General features: G+C 60.1%; 1 protein-coding gene across 1 annotated transcript in view; it reads right to left on the reverse strand.

Annotated features, from left to right (window-relative positions):
• LOC113270125 (semaphorin-4D) overlaps positions 1-21745 on the reverse strand; it is a 105268-nt gene that overhangs the window by 21898 nt on the left and 61625 nt on the right. Inside the window, exon 4 of the mRNA XM_026519192.4 lies at positions 8182-8248. Coding sequence (XP_026374977.3) covers positions 8182-8248 — 67 coding nt within the window. The remainder of the gene's footprint in view (positions 1-8181; positions 8249-21745) is intronic.

A 21745-nucleotide genomic window follows, 5' to 3' on the forward strand; every position in this document is an offset into this window, starting at 1 on the left:
ACTCAAGTCCATGGGGTGGCCCAAAAGCAGCCCCAGAGATGTGTGAAGGGGGGAGTGCGGCCGGGCGCCAACACAATTTACAGAAATGGGCGCCGGTCTGCAAGCCAGGTCCTGCGCCAGGGATCCACGGGGACGGCCAGCCCAGACACTCGGCAGCGAGGGCGGGACTGGACGCTAAATGCAGAAGCAGATGCACTGGGAGGCCGAGACGGGGAGGGACAGAGGGAGGGCTGCATCATGGGGCTAGCGCAGCGGCCGTGAACACTCCCCCTCCAGGGAGCTGGCTCTCAGCACTCTCACCGCGAAGGGCTGCACAGGGAACCCTGCTCTCCTGCCCGCAGCAGAGGAAAGAGGCACGAGGCAGCTCCAGAAGCCCAGCCCGGGGCAGAGTCTGTGCTGGGTCCCTTATAGGACCCCCTCGTGAAGCAGCCCCACGGCGTCCAGTGAGCATTCAACACTCCTGCAGAAATCCTCCGCAGCAATGGGACACTGAGGCCCTGGGGAAGGGCTGTGTGTGCGGGTGATGCTGACCCCCCCCCCCGGGCCATCTCCATCACTGCTCCAGGCTGCACAATGCCCACCTCCATCCTGACCCCTCCACCCTGCTTCCCTTTTTGCTACCTGTGGCAGAGATCGCCAGCTTCCCATCCCAGCATCCACAAACCCCTGTTCTTGTTCAGAGAATCTTGATTTTATGCAGGGTGGCAGTGCGGCCAGCTAACTACGTCTCCCAGCTTCCCTGCTGGCGGTTCCAAAGAACTGCACAGGTTATTTGGTAGGAATTCCAGGACGGCTCTTAAAGAAGGCTGACTTAGCTACTGTTTGCATTTTTGCCTTCAGTCTTTCCTCTGGTGCCTGGAACTCATATTTGATGGCTGGAGCTCAGGGTGCCACCTTGTGAATATGAAGACAAGGGCCTCATTCTACAAAGAGCTCAGCGAAAATCCACTGGGGACCCTCCCAACATACTGGAGACCTCACACCTGCTTTCTTCTGCCTACCTCTAGACCAGCTAATAAGCCAGTCATCTCTTTACTGTTTTTCAGGTGTTTATTACCAGTAGTCGGATAGAATTCCAAACAGATACCTCCCTATAGCATACTTACTAAACAGCAGCAGTGGCCAGAGTAAGGTTTTCAGTGTAAACCAGAGCGCATCACTTACCCACATGAAACGTCTCTTGGATTAAAGCTGAGTGCACGGCTGCAGTTCACCTCCCTTGCAGCCTCTCCCGTCTCACGCCCCCTCCACCTTTCTGTCCAGGCCACATCTGGACACACAGAGCTCGGCCCGTCTACAAGGCTGCCTGTCAACACCATTCAGAGCACTTCCAAACACGTCTGCTCCGGAGATCACGTGTGTAAACCCCACGGCACGTCTCGCCAGTTAACCCAAGAAGACGCTCTCCCTGTGACCGATGTGTAACGGCCCGCGGCTCCCAAAGCCTCTCCACTCCGAGCTCCCACTCAGCTGAGGGGTTCTGGGAACCCTCCAAGTCAGGGTCAGAGCAGGGGCTGTGGGGCGGGACGGCAGGGAGGGGTGAACTGGCAGATCTTTGCCGCACTGGAGAGAATGCCGTGCACATGTGGGGACGGGTATGTGGGAACTCTGTACTTCTGCTCCATTTCGTGGTGAATCCAAAACCGCTCACAAGAGTAAAGTCTATTTAAAAAACACACCAGCTCAGAGAGGTGCTTCCCAATCACGAGAGGGGCACGTGTGAGGCTTTGCACGAGCGAGCCCACAGCCCAGGTCACCTTATGGCTGCAGATTCGAGGCCCACTGGCCCGTTTCATTCCCCCCCCCCCCCCGCCCATATCACTGTGGAGCCGAGTTTGGTTTGTAAGGTCCAACAGCAACACTGAATTCCTGCTCGGGTCCCTGACAGAAGTAGCTCTTCTGGGCAGCCAGGCGAGGACCCGGACGCAGCAGACGGCAGAATCCCTGCACAACCTGGCATCCATATGGAGTTTATCTTGACTTTCTCCTCAAGCAGGTCCGATGCCGCTAAAGGACGTAAACCATGAGGACACAAAACGGGGAAAGCACAACGGCCCATGGAAACATAACGAATCTTGGAAACTGGAAAGCAAACAGAAGAGCGTCACCGGCCACGTGTTGGCGAGCCCTCGCCACCCAGTCTGCACGCGGCAGGGGGGCTATGCCCTGCTTTGCACCGCGTGCCGATTTCTGGGCTGGAGGTGGTGCTCTCAAGCTCCCAACGTGAAGTCACCAGACACAGACAGGACAAGACGCACGGTGGCGCACCGGCTCGCGGCCCTCCCCACCGTATGAGCGCCAGATGCCAGGCAGCATGTGGCCCGCCCTCCGCCACATACGTCCAGGAGGCACGTGGCCACAAGAGCGCATCAGTGAAAGGGAACAGCAGAGGGAACTGGAAATGCACAGGAAGGAGCGACTTCTTTGTTTTTAACGCAGTGCACTCAAGTCTGCATAGCGCAGTTTGGTAACGTCCGCGCCCACCGCCAGGGCCTGCACGCCATGGCTCGTCATCAACGGGCTCTGTGGGCCAAAGAGAGCTGCGACCAGAGCCCGGAAGGGGGTAGACGCCACAGGAATCCACCCAAGGAAACGAAAGTGAACTTAGAAATGAAAATGTTGATTAAAGAAACAATGTCCAGTTGAAGGACAGGAGGATCAAACTGAGGCAGCTTCGTCTAAGCTGCAGAAAAAGACACAGATAAAAACTGGGAAAGGAGAGAGGAGAGAGCCTGCAGTCCGGAGGCCCATGTCCAGCTGGCAGGACCTCCAGAAAGCGTGGAGGAGACACAGAGAATGAGCAGAGAAATAAGACATGTCCAGAATGGGAGGACATGTGTTTACAGAAAGCAAGCCCCCAGCAGGCCGATGAACGTGGGAAGACCACCACACCTGGTGCATTGCGGGGACATCTGAGACCCTTGGAGACTAAGGGGGGTCCTGGGAGCTTCCCAGGAGAAAACAGGCCCATACAGTGAGCTCTCCAGGGCCACCCTGATGACTGGGAGGGAGCAGAACGCCGTGAACATCACGGAGGAGGATGGCATCCCACCCAGAATCCCGTACCAAGCTCAGTTATCAACATGGGAGGGTTCAAACGTGAGGGTTCCTCAAACTCTTACCTCCATGACGTCCCTTCTCCGAAAGCTACTGAAGGATCTGCTCCAGCAAAACGAGGGAGCTACTTTGCACATCTTCCCAAGAAGGAAGAACAGCCGGGGGCAGGAGGCCCCACCTGCTGTGGAGAGGGGCCAGAGGGTGCAGGGCCTTTGCCCTTGAGGGGATGGGGAGGGGAGGCAGAGAACCCCATCCTCATCTTCCACAGCAATACCATGTCCCACCCCTGGTCCGGGCACAAGCTGCCTCTCTTCCAGAACATTCTCGGTTGGCCCTGGTGGCTGGGCCTTCCCCACAGTGACACTGGCCCCAGGGCCACTCTTAGTGGGATGCCTACCCTCCCTGCCATCCCTTCCCGCCTCACCCTCTTTGTTGAGTGGCAGGCCTTCAACTTGCCTGTGGCCCTGGCCCCGTCTGCAGTGTGCAGGACCAGGGAAAGGCCAACAGCCCAGTTAGGAGACCAAGGCTGGGGTTGGGGAGCCAAGGGGAGGCCTGAGGGGCAGGAAGTTCACAAAATACCCAGAGTGAACGACCTCAGAATGGACAGATTTGGAACGGGCCAGAGCTCCAGCTGCCCCTGACAAACACACCAGGTGAGTTCGGGCAGACGCCGAGCGGTAGCACGCACACCTTCCAGACAGCTGCACACGTGGGCTGGTGCCCACACGCTACCCGAACCGGTCCACGTGAGAGGAGGGAACGTTCTCAACGCCCTTTCACCCGGACCCACCCAGACACCACCATTCAGGAGCTGAGCAGCCACTTGCTCCCGGCCACCCCAGGCCACTCGGCCGACGTGCCGAAGGGCGTGAGCGAGCTCCTGCTGCAGCACACAGGCTTCCCGACAGCCTCAGCCAGACCCTGCCTCTCCTTCCTGAACAGTCTCTAAAACACACACACAAACGGCCGAAGGTGAGAGGTCCATCCTGGGAAGGGGCGGTGGGGGCTGCACGTTCTGCTTCCGGATGCAGGAAGGGCTGGATGGCACGTGTTGTCGTTCGAGCACCGCCAAGCAGCTCACGCACCGCACACGCTCGGACCCAGACCCGTGGCCCCGACGTGCTCCCGTGGGGATCCTGGCTTTGGGATTACGGGGGGCTCACGGTGGAAATATTAAAATGGACACAAGTGGATAAAGTACCCGTTGCGTTGGCTTTCCCGAGCGTTTCTGAGAAGCAGATGCATTTCGCCAGGAGCTGGGTGACGGGTGTGCGTTTTGTCCCCAGTGGGAAAGTGTCACACGGAACCAGGAGCCCAAGAGGGAGACAGGGTTCCACGATGTCAGCCCCAGTACCTACGTGTCCTTGTGTGAGTTCATGAGGACTGCATGGTCCCACTCCAAATGACAGCAGAATGGAAGTGAGCGGGGGCTCCGAGACCCTCACTCAGGCTGGCAGGGCCTGTCACCCGCCAGCTTTCCACCCGAGTGGCCCTGAACCACGTCAGGGGCCAGCCACAGAGAAAACCACTTACCCAGCAACCAGCAAGGGTAAGGGCCAGTTCATGCAAGTGCCCACGTGTCTGCATCTGTGTGCACGTGTGTGCAATGTAGATGTGTGCATGCATGTGTGTACACGTGTGGCTCTATGTGCACACAACACGGCTGTGCATGTGCGTGTGAACTGCACACCTGCTGCACGCATGGACACATGCACTCGTGTACGCCTGTATTTGCATGTCTGCGTGGATCCATGTGCGTGCGTCTGCGTACATATACACGTGTTCGTTCACGGATGCCCGGACCCACACGTGTGCACGCTGGCAGTGTGCAAACACATGCACACACGTGTGTGGTGTTCTGTTCCAACATGTGATCAGGGACGGGCAGTGGGGACCTGTAAGCCAGACTCTGTGGACCAGGGGGGCCGTCTGGGATTGGCTTCCCCTCCTGGGACCAACTGTCTGTGGACGCAGGGGTGGGTCACAGAAGGGACACTGTTCACACCACAAAGACGGCCTCAGGGCTACCCTGAACAGCAGGACACGAAACCAACATTCTGAGTGCGCTTGCCGGCACCCTGGGAATCTGCCAAAGGGCATCCTGGTGACAGCTGTGGTGGCTGCCTGAGGAGCCTGCTCAGCCCAGACGGCGTGGGTGAAGCCCCACGCGCCCTGCAGAGCCTGCACCCCGGACAGCAGCAGACATGCACCTGCCTGCAGCCTCCCCTCCTTCTCGCCGGCCCCCAGGCTGACCCCCGGCCCATCCTCGCCCCCTCGCCTGCCCCCAGGCTGACCGCCCCCCATGCCCATCCCTGTCCCCAGGCGGGCCCACAACCCCTTGCCCCCAGACTGACCTCCCACCCCAGCGCTCCCTCGCCTGCCCCCAGGCTGACCCCCAAGCCCCCCCCACCTGCCCCCAGGCTGATCCCCAAGCCCCCCCCACCTGCCCCCAGGCTGGCTTCCACCCCTAGGCTCCCTTCCCACAGCTGGCTGTGGGGCTGTTACCACCTTGCAAAAATGGCTGCATCCCCTCAGGACTCAGGATGGGTTTCAGGAGCGCTCTATGTCATGTGTCATGTGCATAATAACGTTTATTGTTTGGACTTCAGTTTCCCCAGAACTCAGACAATCCCCTGGAGCGTTGCCCCAGCTCCACCACGATGCGTGTGCTCAGCCCTGGAGGTGGGTCCCATTAGACAGGCACAGCAGGACAGCGGCCAGGACGCCTGCTCACCCTCCACACCTCGCAGAGACAACCAAGCCACGGGGCGGGGGGGATCCTGACACACCCGAACCTCATTCCCTCGCCTGAACCTGGGCACGTGTGTGCCACGCATGTTGATGGGAGCCAGGAGGCAGGCAGACAGCAGTGGGGTGATGCCGGTCAGACAACCAGATGACCGGCGAGTGCAGGAACGGGCAGTGGCTGCCCCAGAGGAGAGGCCCGCGGTGGGAGGAGTCACACGGCCTGTGTGACATCACCAGACCCTGTGCACGCAGCCATAAACAACACTGCCTCCTTCTGGGGGGTGGCACCTGTGTGTGTGTCCTTGACCCCCGCTTAGTGCCGGCCTGGCTTTTCCTGTTGGCTCCTTCCAGGGCGGCCGTTGGACCGTCCAGGCTGGACGCTGGCTCCTGGGGGACAGTGGGGCTGTCCTGGGACACGACTGGCCTGCTCTGTGTCAGCCAGGCTGCAGGTGCCACAGGGAGCTCAGCACAGACATCATCGCGGAGGCTTCCAGAGCCAGAGGACTCCACTGACACCCGGGGAGTCATGTGAAATGCCACGGACATGGGTGCTCGGTCCCCAGTTAGAGGTGTGAGACACACACTCGGGTAAAAAACAGTGCGACAGCTCTGCTTTAACTGGAACTGACCCACATCCTGAATCCCCTACCTCACAGAACCATCCCCACCTTCAGACCTAGCTCCCAGCGCGCACAAATCTGCTAATACAGATACGTGAGCGATACCACAGCATTTACCTGCCACGAGGTGGACAAATCTAGACGAGGGCTGCCAGCCGGTGCAGGGGAGGGGCGGCGGGGGTTCCTGAGGGCGAGCCTCAGTTTCCCACAGAGTGCACTCCTACCTCCCAGGGACTCGGGTGGCCCTGTGGTCCATCGAGGACGCAGGTGCAACTGGGGGCCTGTGCCTGTTAGGGGCTGCGTGATGGACACGCAGGAGACCGGCCGTGAGCACAGTGCGCCCCGACCACGTGCTGAAGGCAGAGCACGGCAGCCGGTGGGATGGGCCACGCTGTGTCCACGGAGGAGGTGCTGCCCCCCGCCCACGGACAGGGATGTAAACACACGGACACACATGCGCGAACACACAGGGACACTCAAGGACACACATCCAGTCGTTAACGGCGGTCACCTCTGGGGGGGGGGGGAGGTGAACGGCCGGGAGCTCACTGTTGATGTTTGTTCTGTACCCAGTGAGTCAGACGTTTACAGAGTCACAACACCCCCCCCCCCCCGCCCTGAACCAACTCCGTGCGCACACGCCCCATCCAGCACGCCCGGGCGCGGAGCAGCTCACCCTACAGCAGTCGTGGGCCGGCCCCTCTCTGGGGTCACTGGGCGCCCGTGACCTCTCTTTGTCCCGTCTGCACGTACGTAAAGAAGGGGCGAGGCCTCGTCTGCTCTCCACGCTGCGAGCCTTTAACCAGCACAAGGCAGGTACAAGGAGGGCCCGTCCGCGGGGCGTCACCTCGGAGCCCTCATTGCTGCTCTGCCCGCGTCACCGCACGGGCCCGGTCCTCCCTCCCAACTCCCCCAAGATCCCAAATATTTTTTTAAGTAAGGAGATCAACAAACAAAATCAAAGATAAATGACCTGGGGGAAAAATACTCATAACCCAAGTGCCAAGGCTCGGAATTCCTACTCTGTGCGGTACCCTCACCAGGCAGCCCCCGGCCCGGCAGGGCGGGTAACTGAAAGCACACACGTGTGTGCCCACGCACAAACACGGACAGTGCTAAGGACCCCTGCGGTAGAGCCGCATTCACGAAAACCGCCCCAGCGAGCCGGCCAGGCAGGTCCCGGTGACGGTGCCGCGTGGCGGACGTGGGGCGGTGGGGCTGCTGGAGGCCGGCCAGAGCCACGGCCGTGTGGAGCCAGCCACGGAACAGGAGTAACTACGAGGAGGAGGGGGTGTGGGCTTTCCTTCTGCTTTTCCATTAAACTGGCATTTCTCCTTGAGACTTTTAAACTGGAAATACATGGTTGAAATGAAAATTAATCACAAAATGGGCCCAAACCAGGGCCGGGTGACAGGAGGAACCTCCCTCCACATCAGACCCCACTGACAACCCCCCGGCACCCCCAGAAGAGAAGCTAGAAGTTTGCAATGCCTCCGGAGGCCGGCACCCCAGAGACAGCCAAAATAGAAACACAGGGCAGGCAAGGCAGGGGTGGGGTGAGGAGAGGCAGGGTGTGCACAGGTCTCCCTGCACCCCGCACGGCCAGACGCCCGCAGAGCAGCAGCCGCGTCCTGACCTCGGCCCCCCGGAGTGCACAGGGAGCTGGGACCAGCCGTCTGCTGGATCCCACTGAAGCTTCTACAAGGTGTCGGCTTCGCTAAGCTCAGATACAGGTGGAGAAACCACGCGTTTTTACCTGTATCTTCTGTCTCCAGAAACGTCCCTCGGTCGCTTCTAGGATGGAGTCTTCAGAAGTCTTGGCTCTGAAAATAACAGGAAAGGAGACTATTTCAACACGTAAGTCCTCTGTCCACGTAACCTCAGAATCACTTCGGCAGGGGCACCGAAAAGAAACTCTTTCAATTTTTTTAGCCTCTGGACCCCAGGATGGGTGTGGCATTCATGCAGTTGTGCAAACGGGAGGGAGGAGTGCGTGTGCACTCGCGCCCATAAAGGAAGTGTAACCTGGCAGGTCCCCAACCGCTGACCACAGCCACTTCCCTGCAAAATAAGCCAATCAAATACGCCCCACGGTCCTGGTTAGCCATTTGCCAAAGGAGGATCAAGCTGTTAGTTTCAGGTCCGTATCCTTGAGAACTTATCATCACCGAAACCCATCAGTCGGGGGGAGACCTCAGAATGGGAGGCCCGAGTCCAGGAGGAGGACAAACTGCTAGATCAGACTGGCAGCCCCAGCGGGCACTGTGCAGGCGCAGGACGGTGTCGAGGACATCTGTCAAGGATGCTGCACCCTTCATGGCTGCGAATGACCCAGCACGGTTTTTAAACCTCAGAATCGAAGGCTGACATGTTTTGGTGATTGGAATATTTTTGTTTTCTTTTGCTTTAAGAGCAGGTACAATTCTTGCCAATTTTTGGAAGACAGCTGAAAAGTAGGAGGTGCTCGCTGGAAGCAGGGCCGACACCCCGTCTCTCCCACACGGCACCCACAGAGTGGGCCCAGTCACGCCCACAGCACACAGAAGGCTGGTACCCCGCTCCCACACCTACGACGCACGACTCCCAGGGTCACTCAGGGCCCCTCGCGGCCTGAGACCTGTCCCGCGAATCCCGGGCAAATGAGACCCCGCTTCTCACTGTGCTGGGCTTGCAAAGGCCGATTCTGGGTCAGCTCCTGTTGACGGCCAACTTCCAAGCACAGAGATCTTCACACACGAGCACACAGCGAAGCGTCCCCCGACAAGGCCGTACCCTCCCAGCACCCAGAACCCACGTCTGCCGTCTGAACCCCGGGGGACGTGTTGCCACAGCCGATGGACCGGCGACCGGCAAACGGGACCGAGCGTGGGATTCACCTGTTCGCACGGGCAGGCAGCGCACAGTGACCTCCTGCACACTCCCAGCACCACTCGGGAAAGAGAAAGCGATTCACGCGTAAGCAAGAGGTTTACATAAACCACCTGAACGCCAAGAAATTCAAAACTGAAAAACTTCTCGCTTCTGGAAATTCAAGAAGCCTTTGTCACTTCAATAAATACAAGTCCAGAGCTGTCTACTCTGTGGTCAGACAAGGCGCGTCTCGTGTTCACCCGAATTTCATGGCGCTGAGCACCAAGGGCAGGTTGGGACATTGTGCCCGTGTGTCCGTATGTGAACACCTCTCACACGCACCTGGGCACGGCCACCTCACCTCTGCCCTCCGCCCAGGTCTCCACACCCGGCCTCTGCCAACAGCTCCCAGCCCCACGGTTCCTGAGTAAAAAACAGACACTTCCGGCCCAGCCAACAGCCAGGCCCCGGGCCCCAGCTGTCTACACCCTTCTGCCATGCCAGTTCTTTCTTGTTTCTCGACAGAAGAACCCACGCACTATAATTAGGTATCGCCATACTGGAGAGTGCAGGAGACAGTCCTCACACAATCACTCACCATACTGCCTTAACTCTGCGTCTCCGTTCACTGTGCGTTCCTTCTCAGCACGCACATAAAAAGAACTGGACAGTCCTTTTGCGAAATAAGAGTGGAACTGAAAAGAAAGGGAAATGCTTCTCTCCCCCTCATGGGAAACTTGGCCTTGTCCACCCCCCACTCCCAACGGTGCAGGTGCGCATGGGAGCCCCATACCCACGCCCGACGGCAGCTGTCCAGTGACCGCTCTGACCTCAGCACTGAGCCAAGGCAAGGCCGGTCCTGCACGCATCTCGTCTACGTTCTGCAGATGTGACTTCACCTCCCAGAAGCCCCCGACCCTCACCCTTACGGTGGGTTTGCACACCAATGCAAGGGGCTGCTCCCCACCTCTGAGAAGGGCAGCCAAGAGGCTGGCCGGCTATAAAATGCAGCGATGAGGGGGCCAGGGGCCGCGTCCACATGCACTGGGCGACCTCTCTGGGGGCCATGGGGCAGCACGTGCCCAAGTCCTGACCAGCCGTTCTCCACCAGGAATTCAGGTGGACACACCCCACATACGTGAGATGCCCAAGTAGGAGTCCATTCAGCAGGAAAACTCTGGAAACCCCACACACACGTGTACCGGACATGCACACACTGATTTGTAGATAAATCGGGTCACACTGGGGCGTGGAATACTACGTAGCTGGTAAAAAGAATACCGTGGCGAAGGGCTCCCTCGTGCACTCTTGGCGGGAGCGAATGGGTGTGGTGACTGTGGAAAACAGGACGCAGGTTCCTCTAAAAATGAACAGAACTACCCTGTGACCCAGTCATCCACCGCTCGGCAACCACCCGATGAAAACAAACACAAGCATTTGAAAAGACACAGGCATCCTTATGCCCGCGGTCGCACTACTGACCGTGGTGAAGATATGGAGGCAGCCCAGGCGTCCTGCGACAGAGGAGTGGGTAAAGAAGGCGTGGTGTCGGGGCGCCTGGGTGGCACAGCCGTCAAGCGTCTGCCTTCGGCTCAGGGCGTGATCCCGCATTCTGGGATCGAGTCCCGCATCAGCTCCTCCGCTATGAGCCTGCTTCTTCCTCTCCCGCTCCCCCTGCTTGTGTTCCCTCTCTCGCTGGCTGTCTCTATCTCGGTCGAATAAATAAATAAAATCTTAAAAAAAAAAAAAAAAAAAAAGAAGGTGTGGTGTCCACACACACACACACACACACACACACACACACACACTGGAATATTACTCAGCCATCAAAAAGAAAGACAGCTTGCCATTCGCAACAACATGGAGGGACCTAGAGAGTATTATGCTAAGTAAGACGGAGAAAGATAAACACTGTATTTCACTTATACTGGTATCTAAAAAACAAAACAAATGAACAAAAAAACCAGACTCTTCAATACAGAAAACAAACTGGGGTCACCAGAGGGGAGGTGGGTGGGGGGATGGGTGAAGTGGGTGATGGGGATTAAGAGGCATAAACCCCCAGTTAGAGCAGAAGTCTCGGGGATCAAAGTATGGCACAGGGAACATCATCAGTAATACCGTAACAACGCTGCATGGTGACAGACGGGGACGCGTCCTGCGGTGAGCACCGAGGAAGGCACAGACTCGTCAAATCACTACATCATACACTATTCAGATACGGTTCCCTGTTTGAAACTTTACTAAATGGATTCCATCAAGACCCAAGTTCCCAAGAATAGCAGACAGACGTCCCATCATTTCTGACTGACTGGACATTTTGTTGGACCCCCTAAGGGACTCTGACACAGAGGAAAGAGGTCCAGTGGCCATGAGTGCAGCAGAACCCCAGCTCAGCACCCCGGGGCGGGAGGGCTGGGCTTGCAGCCACACGAGAGACCAGGAAGTCCAAGGACGAAGGGGGGTGTCCCCTGTGGGCTAGCCGGAGGGGAGGGCAGGACCTCTGAGTGAGCTGTGCCTCCTTCCCTGGGTTCTCCTGCATGGCGGCATCCCGTGGACACCCAGCGCACCCCAACCATCCTTGGATGGCTTTTCAATGTTCCATAATCAAACAGGATAACGTTGGACATTCGGATCTTTGCCAATTTCCCACTTAAAATTCATCTTTTTTTTTTTAAGTAGGCTCCAGACCCAATGTAGGGCTTGAACTCACGACCCCGAGATCAAGAGTCGCACGTTCTACCGACTGAGCCAGCCAGGCACCCTTTAAAATTTATTTTTAAGACTGATTTCAACCACCAGCAAACTCGACCCAGAAGCTCTTCTGTGCAGACGCTGACAGGGGTCACTGTGAAACAGTCCTAAGATTCTGTCCCTCGCCTTGACAGGCTTGCTTCCCTCTGCGGGGAACGTCACACACAGTCTGGAGGACGCATCTCACCCCAGTTCCCGCTAAGGTCTTCCATTGCTTGAGCTCTGCTTGCAAAGGCACACGTTCTCTGCGATAAAACAGGGTCAGTGTCCACCACAAACACTTCTTATACTTCTTTCGAGCCAATGAGATGCCTAGTTCAGGTGGTGCTCCTCTGAAGGCTTCCAGGCCCGTGAATGCCACTTCCCAGCCGTGGGGACGAGAAAGGGTCACTGCCTCTCCAGCCCCCCAGCTACTCCCTCAGGCTCTCCATAGGCATTTACGGTGCTCCAGACCGGAACTCACTCACATTACCCACGTCCGACTCCCTAGGATGCGCACGTGTCTGACTATAACGCTGGACCTCTGAAGGGACCCTCGGTTTGCCAACAGACTCAGCAACCAAAGGCCACAGCCCTGCTGCACCACCTGTGGGGTACCAGCCGTGTGGCCCCCGCTGCCCCAAGTTCCCAGTGAGGCAGGTGTCAGGCACTCCTGTCAAGGAGGACAGACTCACAAAGGCAGTTATGAATCTCAAGCCCTGGCAGAGCTGGAGCTCCCTTCTTCCCTCCCACGTCCTGCAATCCCCCGCAGGCCCGGCCAGCGGGTCCCTGGGCTCCGGGACTGTCCATCGCCCTGGGGATGGTGTGGGCCACAGCTCTGCGGAAGCGTCTGGCTCCACTTTGAGTGGATGCTTCTTCTCCAGGAGCTCAGGACAGAGACAAGGGGCACCTCAACCCCACAGCAGGTGGCTCCTTCTCTTTGCCATCTGCCAGAGAATGAAGGTATCACAGAACTGTCCAGAACCGTGCCTAATCCAGGGCTCAGGTTTGCGCTCCGGGCCACCTGGGGCAGTGTCCTGCCTGCAAAGTGTCTGCAGGAGGAGTGCACACAGTTTCACCGGGGGACCAGACTCCTGCCCCTTGCATGGGCCCAGCCCAGCTGCAGAAGGACCAGGAAGTCTCTCTTCTCAGCCACAGTGGGAGGATGGGCCTTGGAGCCCTGACAAGCCCAAGCCCAGGCAGACATTTCTTTTTTTAAGTCTAAAAACCCACAAAATGCCCCTCTCTTTGCCTTCCTCTTTAGTGACTGCTTAAAAATACCCAGCAGGGTTACAGAGCCAGGCCAGCTCGACCGCGGGCTGCATCCAGCTCAAGTCTGCAAAGGCTGAGCCAGGACGAGGCCCTCTCTTGCACCTGGCCTCCCTCCGGGATGTGGTCTTTGCTCTCTGCTTGGGAAAACCCATTAGAGAAGGCACATGCCGCTGGCAAAAGCACCATGAAGGTCCCAGGGGCTACCCCAGGCGGGACACGAGGAACATCACCACGCCTAGTCAGGCCACCATGCCAACCTCCGTGCACTATTCTGTGCACACAAGCATTTGCTAGGATTCACCAGCTTGACACCCCTTCAAGGGGACCCCCAGAAACACCCACTTATACCCTGGAATCAGCTGACTGTGCACCTGGCAGCAAAGCTTGTCACTTTGAGACCTTGTCCCCTCTGGTCCCTGTTCAAACCACACCACCCCACACTCCACTGACCGTGGACCACGTGGCCACCGTGGGCAGGTGGATGGCCTCCCAAGAGCACTGGGAAGATGACAAAGCGACAGCCATTCCCCCAGCCAGCCATGAGGAGAAGGAAGCAAACACTGCAGGCGCCACAGGAGGCCTGGAATGGTCCCTGCCTCCCCCTACCCTGGGGCACACCAGGGTCTCCATGGCTGCTAAGATGCCCACTGTCCAGCCCCCCGCGTACGGTTTATGCCCAGAATCTCAATCATCTCTACTTTCCGAACATCCCGCAGAGGCATTCCCCAGTGTCAGCACCGCCACAGTGGGACCTTTGAGGGGAGCACGAGGAGCCCCATACTGGACCTGAGTCACCCCTCCAATCGACCCTCCTTGTGCTTCTTCTCATCTTCCAGATGCTTCCAGGCCCAGCTGCTGTGTGAACGACAAGGGCCGTGTACAACGATGCAGGGTTGGCCTCGAGCAAACCCTGCTCTCAGGGCAGTGGAGACAACTAGACCGGACACATTCAACACCCTCGTCCCTCCAGACGGCGAGAAAGCACCTGGGAGTGAGCTCTGAAGGTCCCAGGTCAAGGGAAGCCTAGACCCCAGATTCCAGGAGTCCACTGTGCAGCCTCCACGCAGGAGAGGGGTCTACCCTCCTACCGCAGGCCAGGCAAGCTGGACCCCGGTCCCACCAACGTATCACCTGCCCTGGAGCCTGCCCCAACCGTCCTTCCTGCGGTGTGGACTCGCACAGCAGGCGGGCATTCCCTTTCTGAGCCCCGCGTCACCTCCCAGGTGCTTCAGAAGGCGCAAGATATGGAAACATGGCGGCGGTTCTGTCCCCTAACATGTCATCTTCCAGGTGGGAAGACGCGGGCTGAGGCATTGGCCGGCCCTCGCGGTCCCCAGCCGGCCCGAGGCGGCTCCTTCCCTCCTGGGGACCAGTGCTGGGGACCGCGTTAGGAGCCACGCAGCACGGAGACAGCGGGGTCTTCTCACAGTTCACAGGAACCAAAATCAACTGAGAAATCTAGACGGGCCTCTAGAACATTCTTGCACCAGGACAAGCTGGGCCACCCCTCCGGCCCCACTAGGGCCTTGCCACTGCTCATGGCGGCCCCTCAGCAGGGCCACGGTTGTGCTAAGCAAGGATCCTGCCAGAGAAAGGCCTCCAGGTGCTGCCCATGGGCCCCCTCGCGCAAGCTGGCCCCCTCATCCACTGATGGGGACATGGGGACAGAACAGAGGGGGACCCAAAATGTGGGGGCAGAGCAACACCAGCCAAAGGACAGGACCCCTGCTTCCCTGCCTTTCAGCTGGCAAAGGGCTGAGGAAGTGGGACTGTATTCTGCCAAGGACTCGGGAAGTAGGGTGTGTGTGCCTATCAACGGCCCTGTCTACTGGAGGTGACGGGACCTGAGGTCTCATTTCCTGCAGAACTGGTCCCAGAGCTTGGCCAGCTGGCTGCGCTGCCTGCCAGGCAGAGCTCGGGGCCGCCCCACGTGCCACCCGCTCCCGGGCCGCCTCTGTGCAAGCACGGTGGGTATGTCCCGCCACAGAAACAGGCTGAGCAAGGCACCCACCCCGGGGACACGTGGTGGCCATGAGCAGTGCCCTTCAAGTCTTGGCAGGTCCCTGATGGCCACTGCCCAGGGCTGAGCTCTCCTGGGGAGGCTCTGCCCAGTCCTGCTGTCCTCACCCCTGGGACGTGCGGAGCCGGGCTGGCTGGGGCAGGGCCCCTTGGGGTGGGCTGCAGCCCGGTGCAGTAGGGAGCGCCTTGGGGGCTAGTCTCCATTTAAGAAAGGCCCCCCTCTCGCTGCAAAGTGCATGTGCAGCCAGCCTGACTCAGGCACTCTGCCTGCCGTGACCACACACACAGTCAAGATGGGAAGGTGCCACCACCACCACATCCCTGCTGGGGACACCTGAGCCACTGCGTGCCGGACACAGCGAAGGACGTGGGCCCGGCCTGCAACTGCCCACTGAAGGCCATGTGCAGGCAGGGACGTCCAGGGGGCCATGGAGTAACAGAGAGAGTGGCCATCCTGGGCCAGGCACCAGGCACGGCTCCCCACGACACATACACGTGATCTGGTGCCTGTGAGAACCCCGAGTCTGGCCCCCTCACTTCAGACAGGGAGCAGCGGAGACGCAGACAGCCCCCCGCCCCTGCCCAGCCTCCACCCGCACAGCTCGGACCCTGCACAGGGACGACACCTGTGCAGGCACCCCGACAGGGCACGTGCTAGCCCTACCTCCAGGCGCAGGGTGGGGAGCACCCCTGGAGAGGAAGTGCCACCCAGAAGAGCAGAAAACCAGGTGCTACCCGGCCGGCCGGCCGTGGGGTTACCAGGAAAAGCAGACCACTCCTCCAGTCTTTGACCTTGTCAGCCGCTGATGCAGCTTCCCTAGGGGCTGGCGTGGCCCCGCCCTACCCACCCCCGGGTCCCTCAAGGCCTCCGCAGACCCTCCAGGCACCGGAAGCTCTGGCCCGGAAGCCGAAGTGCTGGCTGGGGGAGGGGCGGGGAGAGGCCTGCAGAGCCCCACGGCCAGGCTGCCCGTCGCCACATCCGCCCCATGTGCCCACCAGGCACGGACCACCTGCCACTAGCCTGGAGGCAGACCCCATCCTCACCTTCCCCAGCTCCCCCACCCCCAGGGCTGCCCCCACTGGCAGCCACCCTCCCAGAGACGCAGCTGGGAGGCCCGACGTCCCCGTCATCCCAGCACAGCCTTCTGGGGGCAGGGGGAGGAGGAAGAGCTGATCAGGTCGCCAGTGTCACCAGGCATACGTGGACTGCTTAGAGGCTCTTCTAGCAACTTGATGAGCCAGAGACATCCTCCTCCCCATCGTCATCCCTACTTCACACACGAGAAAACCAAGGCCTGGACACTTCCAGAAGTCATGCCAGCGGCCAGTAGTGCATTCAGATCCCGAAACCTGGCGTCTGCCCCCAGCCCAACACCAGCTTCTGAGACCTCCCCGCCGGAGAGCCAATGCTCCCCCACGCGGGAGGCCCTGACCTGGGGCCTCACGGAGCTACTACACAGAGCTGGCCTCACCAGGCTCACTTCAGTCCAGTTCCTCACCAACCTCTCACACGTGCTCCAGGTTAGGGGTGCAGCGGGCGCCCCCCCTAAGGACGGCCTGAACCTGGCTGGCGGCACCAAGGCCCGCTCTGGAGTCTGGCAGGTGTGGGCCTTTCCAAAGAAACCCACTTGGCTAATTAGGTCCATCCAGGCTCCACAGTCCTCATTTTTTCTTCCCAGCTCAAAAGCCTAACAAGCAGGTGATACTACTGACCGTGCCAAAGACCAAGGGCGAATGAAGAGTGACCGGTTCCACGCCCAGAACGTGATCCCCGGGTGTGTGTTCAATGTCAAGCCGTCTCGGGCAGGGACGAACACTCGAATGACAACTCTAACTACAAACCCTGCATGAAAGCTTCCCGCTCCTCCCTGACCGACTGGTGCTTGGCTGGGGCCCCACGGGAGGTGGGCACGCCTGGCTGCCCCGGACAGGCTCCGTGCCTCAGATGGCAATCCCACCCACAGCGTCCCAGGTGACAAAGGCTCTAGAAACATTTCAGCCACAGGCAGGACACTCCTCATGAAATTTCAGAGCCAGACGGATTTTTTTCTGAAATATAGACGGGAAACTCGAAACGCCTGCCCAAGCTTGCCCAACCCCCCGCCCCCAAGTCCCTGGGGCCGCCTCTCTTCTACCCCACAAAGCCCGAGGAGAGCCGAGCTGGACAGCCCCCTGCCCCCACCTGCAGGGACCTGGCGTCAGCAGGCTGGGACCCCTCCATCTCCAGTGGGAAGCGATTTTCTGCCTCTGTGGGGAGTGCCTGTGGCCAGGCTGCAAGCCCCCACCCCACCTACAGCGGCACCTGGCCTCCAGCTCCAGCGGGGGCGGAGCAGACCCGGCTTTCCCGAGGAGTCTGACGAGCGCTGCTTGCTTCCTCGGCCTCAGCAACCCCACCCGTTCAGAAGGATGCCAGCTCGAGAACGTGCACGCCCACGTGGCTTCAACAGCAAGGATTTATAGTCTAAACGGGCACCGGTCAGGACCTGGCTACACAAAGGATCCCCGGCCAGCTACGCTGGCACCGCAGACCATCGGCTCAATGCTTATTGACAAGCTCGGATGGACGCATGTATTATTAAATGCAATGAGAAGAGCATAAAGCAGCACTTAAACGTACGCTTACTCACCTAAAGAGCCGTCAGGGACGCTCGCGCTCAGCAGGGCCCGGGGTGGCGCCCGCCCACACAGACTCCCTAATGCCGGCAGGGCCGCACCGCCCGCTTTTCAGGTGAGCTCGCCGGGGCCAGGTGCACCTGATCTGCGAGCCCCGAGCGCCAGGCCGTGACCCGTCACAGGTGCAGGAGGGGCACGAGCGGCACGTGGGGCTGAGTTCTGGGCCGGGGGCTCGAGGGGCGTGTCTAACTACCTTCTGCGGATTCTGCTGCAGCTCCTGACCGCGTCTGCGTTAGAAAATGCACCTCTGTGTGTTTTTCTTGCCGGACATCACGATGTTTCCGAACATCAGTAGCTTCCCCAGATTCTCTCCGTCTCTCAGGCCACCCCGCGGTGAAGGGGAAGGCGGCTTGGTCCCCAGGAGCCTTGAGGACACTTCCGTCCTCCTGGCCCTCCCCCGGATGGGGCCGCGTGTGGCTTCATGTTCCTGGCGTCTACGCCTCGTTCCCCTCCATGCGCGTGTCCTGCCCCGCCGGGCCTGGCCGTCCAGTTACCCCAAAGAGGGACGCACGTGAGGCAGGGCGTCAGGGCCCGGCCGCCCAGGTTCGAGCTGTGTGACCCAGGCCGGCTACTAACCCCGTCCTCTCAGGTGCTGAGCTGTAAGACAGAGCTGGCCTCAGAGCGTGCGTGGGCTTTTCCCCACGACTCAGCAAGCAGGTGGCAACCACGACTGTTAGCGACGACGTGATTAAAACCTGCCAGGGAGCGGCTGGCGGCGTCCTCTGAGCCTTTCGAGAGATGCGCCCATCATGGCGGAGCCGTAAAAAGATCGCCTGCCAGGTTTCACGCGGTGCTCTTTCTACACCTTCGCCCCAGGACAGACATCAGAGGGGAAGAGCTTGCCCTCGGCGCTGAGGAAAGGCACCCCGGCGACGCACCCCTGCGCGCTCCGGCCTCCGCCCCTCAGGTCCTGTCCTAAAGGACGTCCCGGGCAGAGTGGCACCTGCTCCTCGAGGGCACCTGAGAACAGGTGGTGCTGATGTGAATACCCGCTCTTGTGGGGACCTAACAGTCACGTTCTAGCACAGAAAGAGGGGAAGACCCATGGGGGGCCGCAGGGAGGTTGGGGTCGCACAGAAAGCCAAGGCCAGGACAGGTGTCCCCGGCTGGCACACCCACGCGTCTGAGCGCCCACGCTTCAGTCCTGGCCGCCCTGTGGCCCCGTCCCCACTCCTCGCCTCTGGTGCCCGGAAAGGGAGGCCCGTGGCAGGGACAGTGGGAGCAGGGTCCAGGCTGCCTTGGACACGGCGTCCCCCCGCACTCACGTTACTGACCTACGTCTAAAACATTCACCAGCGGCCGTGACTCAGCCAGGCTCTGGCTGTCTCTCGGAGAATATAAATCAAACGGCCCTCCCCGCTCCTGGGAGAGGCTGCCACTGGATCTCTGAACTTTTCAGTGGTTGGACCGTGAGCCTCTGGAGAGATGAAGTGCCATTAGCGCCCACACAGCGCGAGGCTCGGTGCAGAGCCGTCCCCGACAGCCAGGCGCAGGGCCGCCGAGCCTGGCCATGCACAGCTTCTGCCCTGCCTCGGTTTCTCCGTCCCTCCACCCATGTCACTGAGGCCCACACCGGCCACCCTGTCACCCCGTGCAAGGCAGACCCGGCCCCGCTCCACAACACTGGCCGTCGGGAGAGGAAGCCCCGGGTGACCGCCACGGGAGGACCCAGGTGACGAGTGCACACCAGCCTTTGCAAACAAGGCAGAAGCAGGGCTCAGGTCAGCACAATGGGGTCAGCGCCCACCAGGCGGCTTCTCCGGGAAGCCCTGGGCAGCTGTTCTGCACACCTGGAGAGCCAGGAGGGCACACTAAGGGTGACCTGGGGCCTAGATCTGAGGGGAGGCTGTTACCAGGGGGCACAGTGTCGCAGCCGCCTCAGCGAGAGCCGGAAACTCTGAGACACACGCAGCGGGTGCCCCTCCAGCGCTCTTTCCTAACGACGGCAACGGGAGCAACCACACGGAAAAGCCAGGTTGGCTGACCAGCGTACCCCGTGACAGGTGAGCCCGGAAGTGCAGAGCGAAATGCACACCCCAGACCCCAGCAGGGGCGGCCTCGAGACAGCGGCCGTCCTCTCTGCAGCCCCTGCCCCCAGTTGGGGTTTGGATCCCCGAGTCCAGGCAGACTGAGAGCCCGGCCGAACGACCTGGAAGCAGGGTCTCAAACACGGATCTGTACACCTACGATCACAGTGGGAGTATTCACAGCAGCTGGAAGCTGAGAGTGGCCTGAGGGGAGCAGAACACACGGGCCCAAAATGTGCCACTCGGGCATACTGACCATGCTGGACTCAAGGTCCTTGAGAAGAGCCCGCCACAGAAGGACACTGGCACCCCCTCCTCCGGAAGCAGCAGATACGTTCCCCCGGGGAGGATGCCCTCCCTGCACCAGGACCGGAAGGCAGCCTCAGGGCCAGCGGCAGGGAACGGCGGCCCGGGGGGCTGTGTGGGCAGAGACCTCACTACGTCTCCACTGACTCGCCACCCCGAGCCCAAAGCCCTTTGTTTTGTCCATTCTTCGCAAATGGATTGTTTCTCCGTCCAGCACGTAGGAAAACTGTCCTCTTTGGTCACTTCTTAGAGTCATATCTTTGGGGCCCCCATGCGTACAAAACTAAATTCGCTTTTCTCCTGTTGCTATGTCTTACGTTAATTTAATTATTAGACTGGCCACAGACCCAGAAGGGGAGACGGGAGATGCTCCCTCCCCCTACAATCCCAAGTGTCCTTTCAGGGATGAACGGATAAAGAAAATGCAGCAATCCACACAACTGAGCACCGTTTCCCTCCGTGCAGGGAAGGAGCATTCCGTCAACCCGCCTTCGAGGCGCCTCCAGAGCCCTCCAAGGTGACCCGGCTGATCACCCTGCACCCAGCACCCGGGGGGCACGGGGAGTCAACGCAGAGGCACACAGAGCTGCCACTCACGGGAACACACCGGCTCTTGGGGGTACTTGGCCCTCGACCTTTCCGTGGCTTGTGTTGACGTGACACAGGAGTGGCAGGAAGGTCACACAGCTCCCCCGCATGCGGAGTGAGGGGCAGGGTCCCTCCATGCATTTCCCTCCACACGGGGTCGGGGACAGGCCTCTGACACGGGCTCCACCTGGAAGGCACGCGTGCGGGGACACCAACAGTGACTGGCGCAAGTGTGACGCTTCTCGTTCCCACGTGACGCCAGCTCCCCCAAACACAGTGGGGAGCACGACGTCCGATCCCCCCAGCACGGCGCTCCCCCCAGAACTGAGTCCATGGGGGGCGGGGGCCGCATCCTGCAGACAGGCTGTTGGAGAGGGTTGGGGCCGCGTGCTGGCCAAGCGCTCAGACCTGAATTTCAGGAAGTGACCCAACAGGCCGAGGCAACCACAAGGAAACAAATCTGACGGCCTTGCTCACGCCAACCCGATGTGCAGCGGTACAGCCGGCAGCCCCACGGGGCCAGGACGCCGCACCCCCAGAAACACGGAAGCTGCAAAATGGCCACCCAAAGTCATGAACCGTGGCGGAGGAAGGAGGTCACATCCGAGGTCCGACAGGGGCCACTGGCCAACATCTGAGCTAAACTGTGTCACGGGCGAGGCCGCAGGAGACTGTGACAGGCCACAATCCAACCAGTGGCCACGCGGGAGCAGCATGGCGCCCAGGGCTGGCGGCGGGGTCTTGCACCTGGAACCCATAGCCGCCCTCACGAGCGCCGAGGAGCGGCAGCCTCCTCTGCCCAGATCCGCCACCAGCCCTGCCTCCTCCCTAGGCTGGGCCCGTGGGGAAGGT

This window comes from Ursus arctos, unplaced genomic scaffold, assembly GCF_023065955.2.
Source record: "Ursus arctos isolate Adak ecotype North America unplaced genomic scaffold, UrsArc2.0 scaffold_33, whole genome shotgun sequence".
NCBI classification, from domain to species: domain Eukaryota; kingdom Metazoa; phylum Chordata; class Mammalia; order Carnivora; family Ursidae; genus Ursus; species Ursus arctos.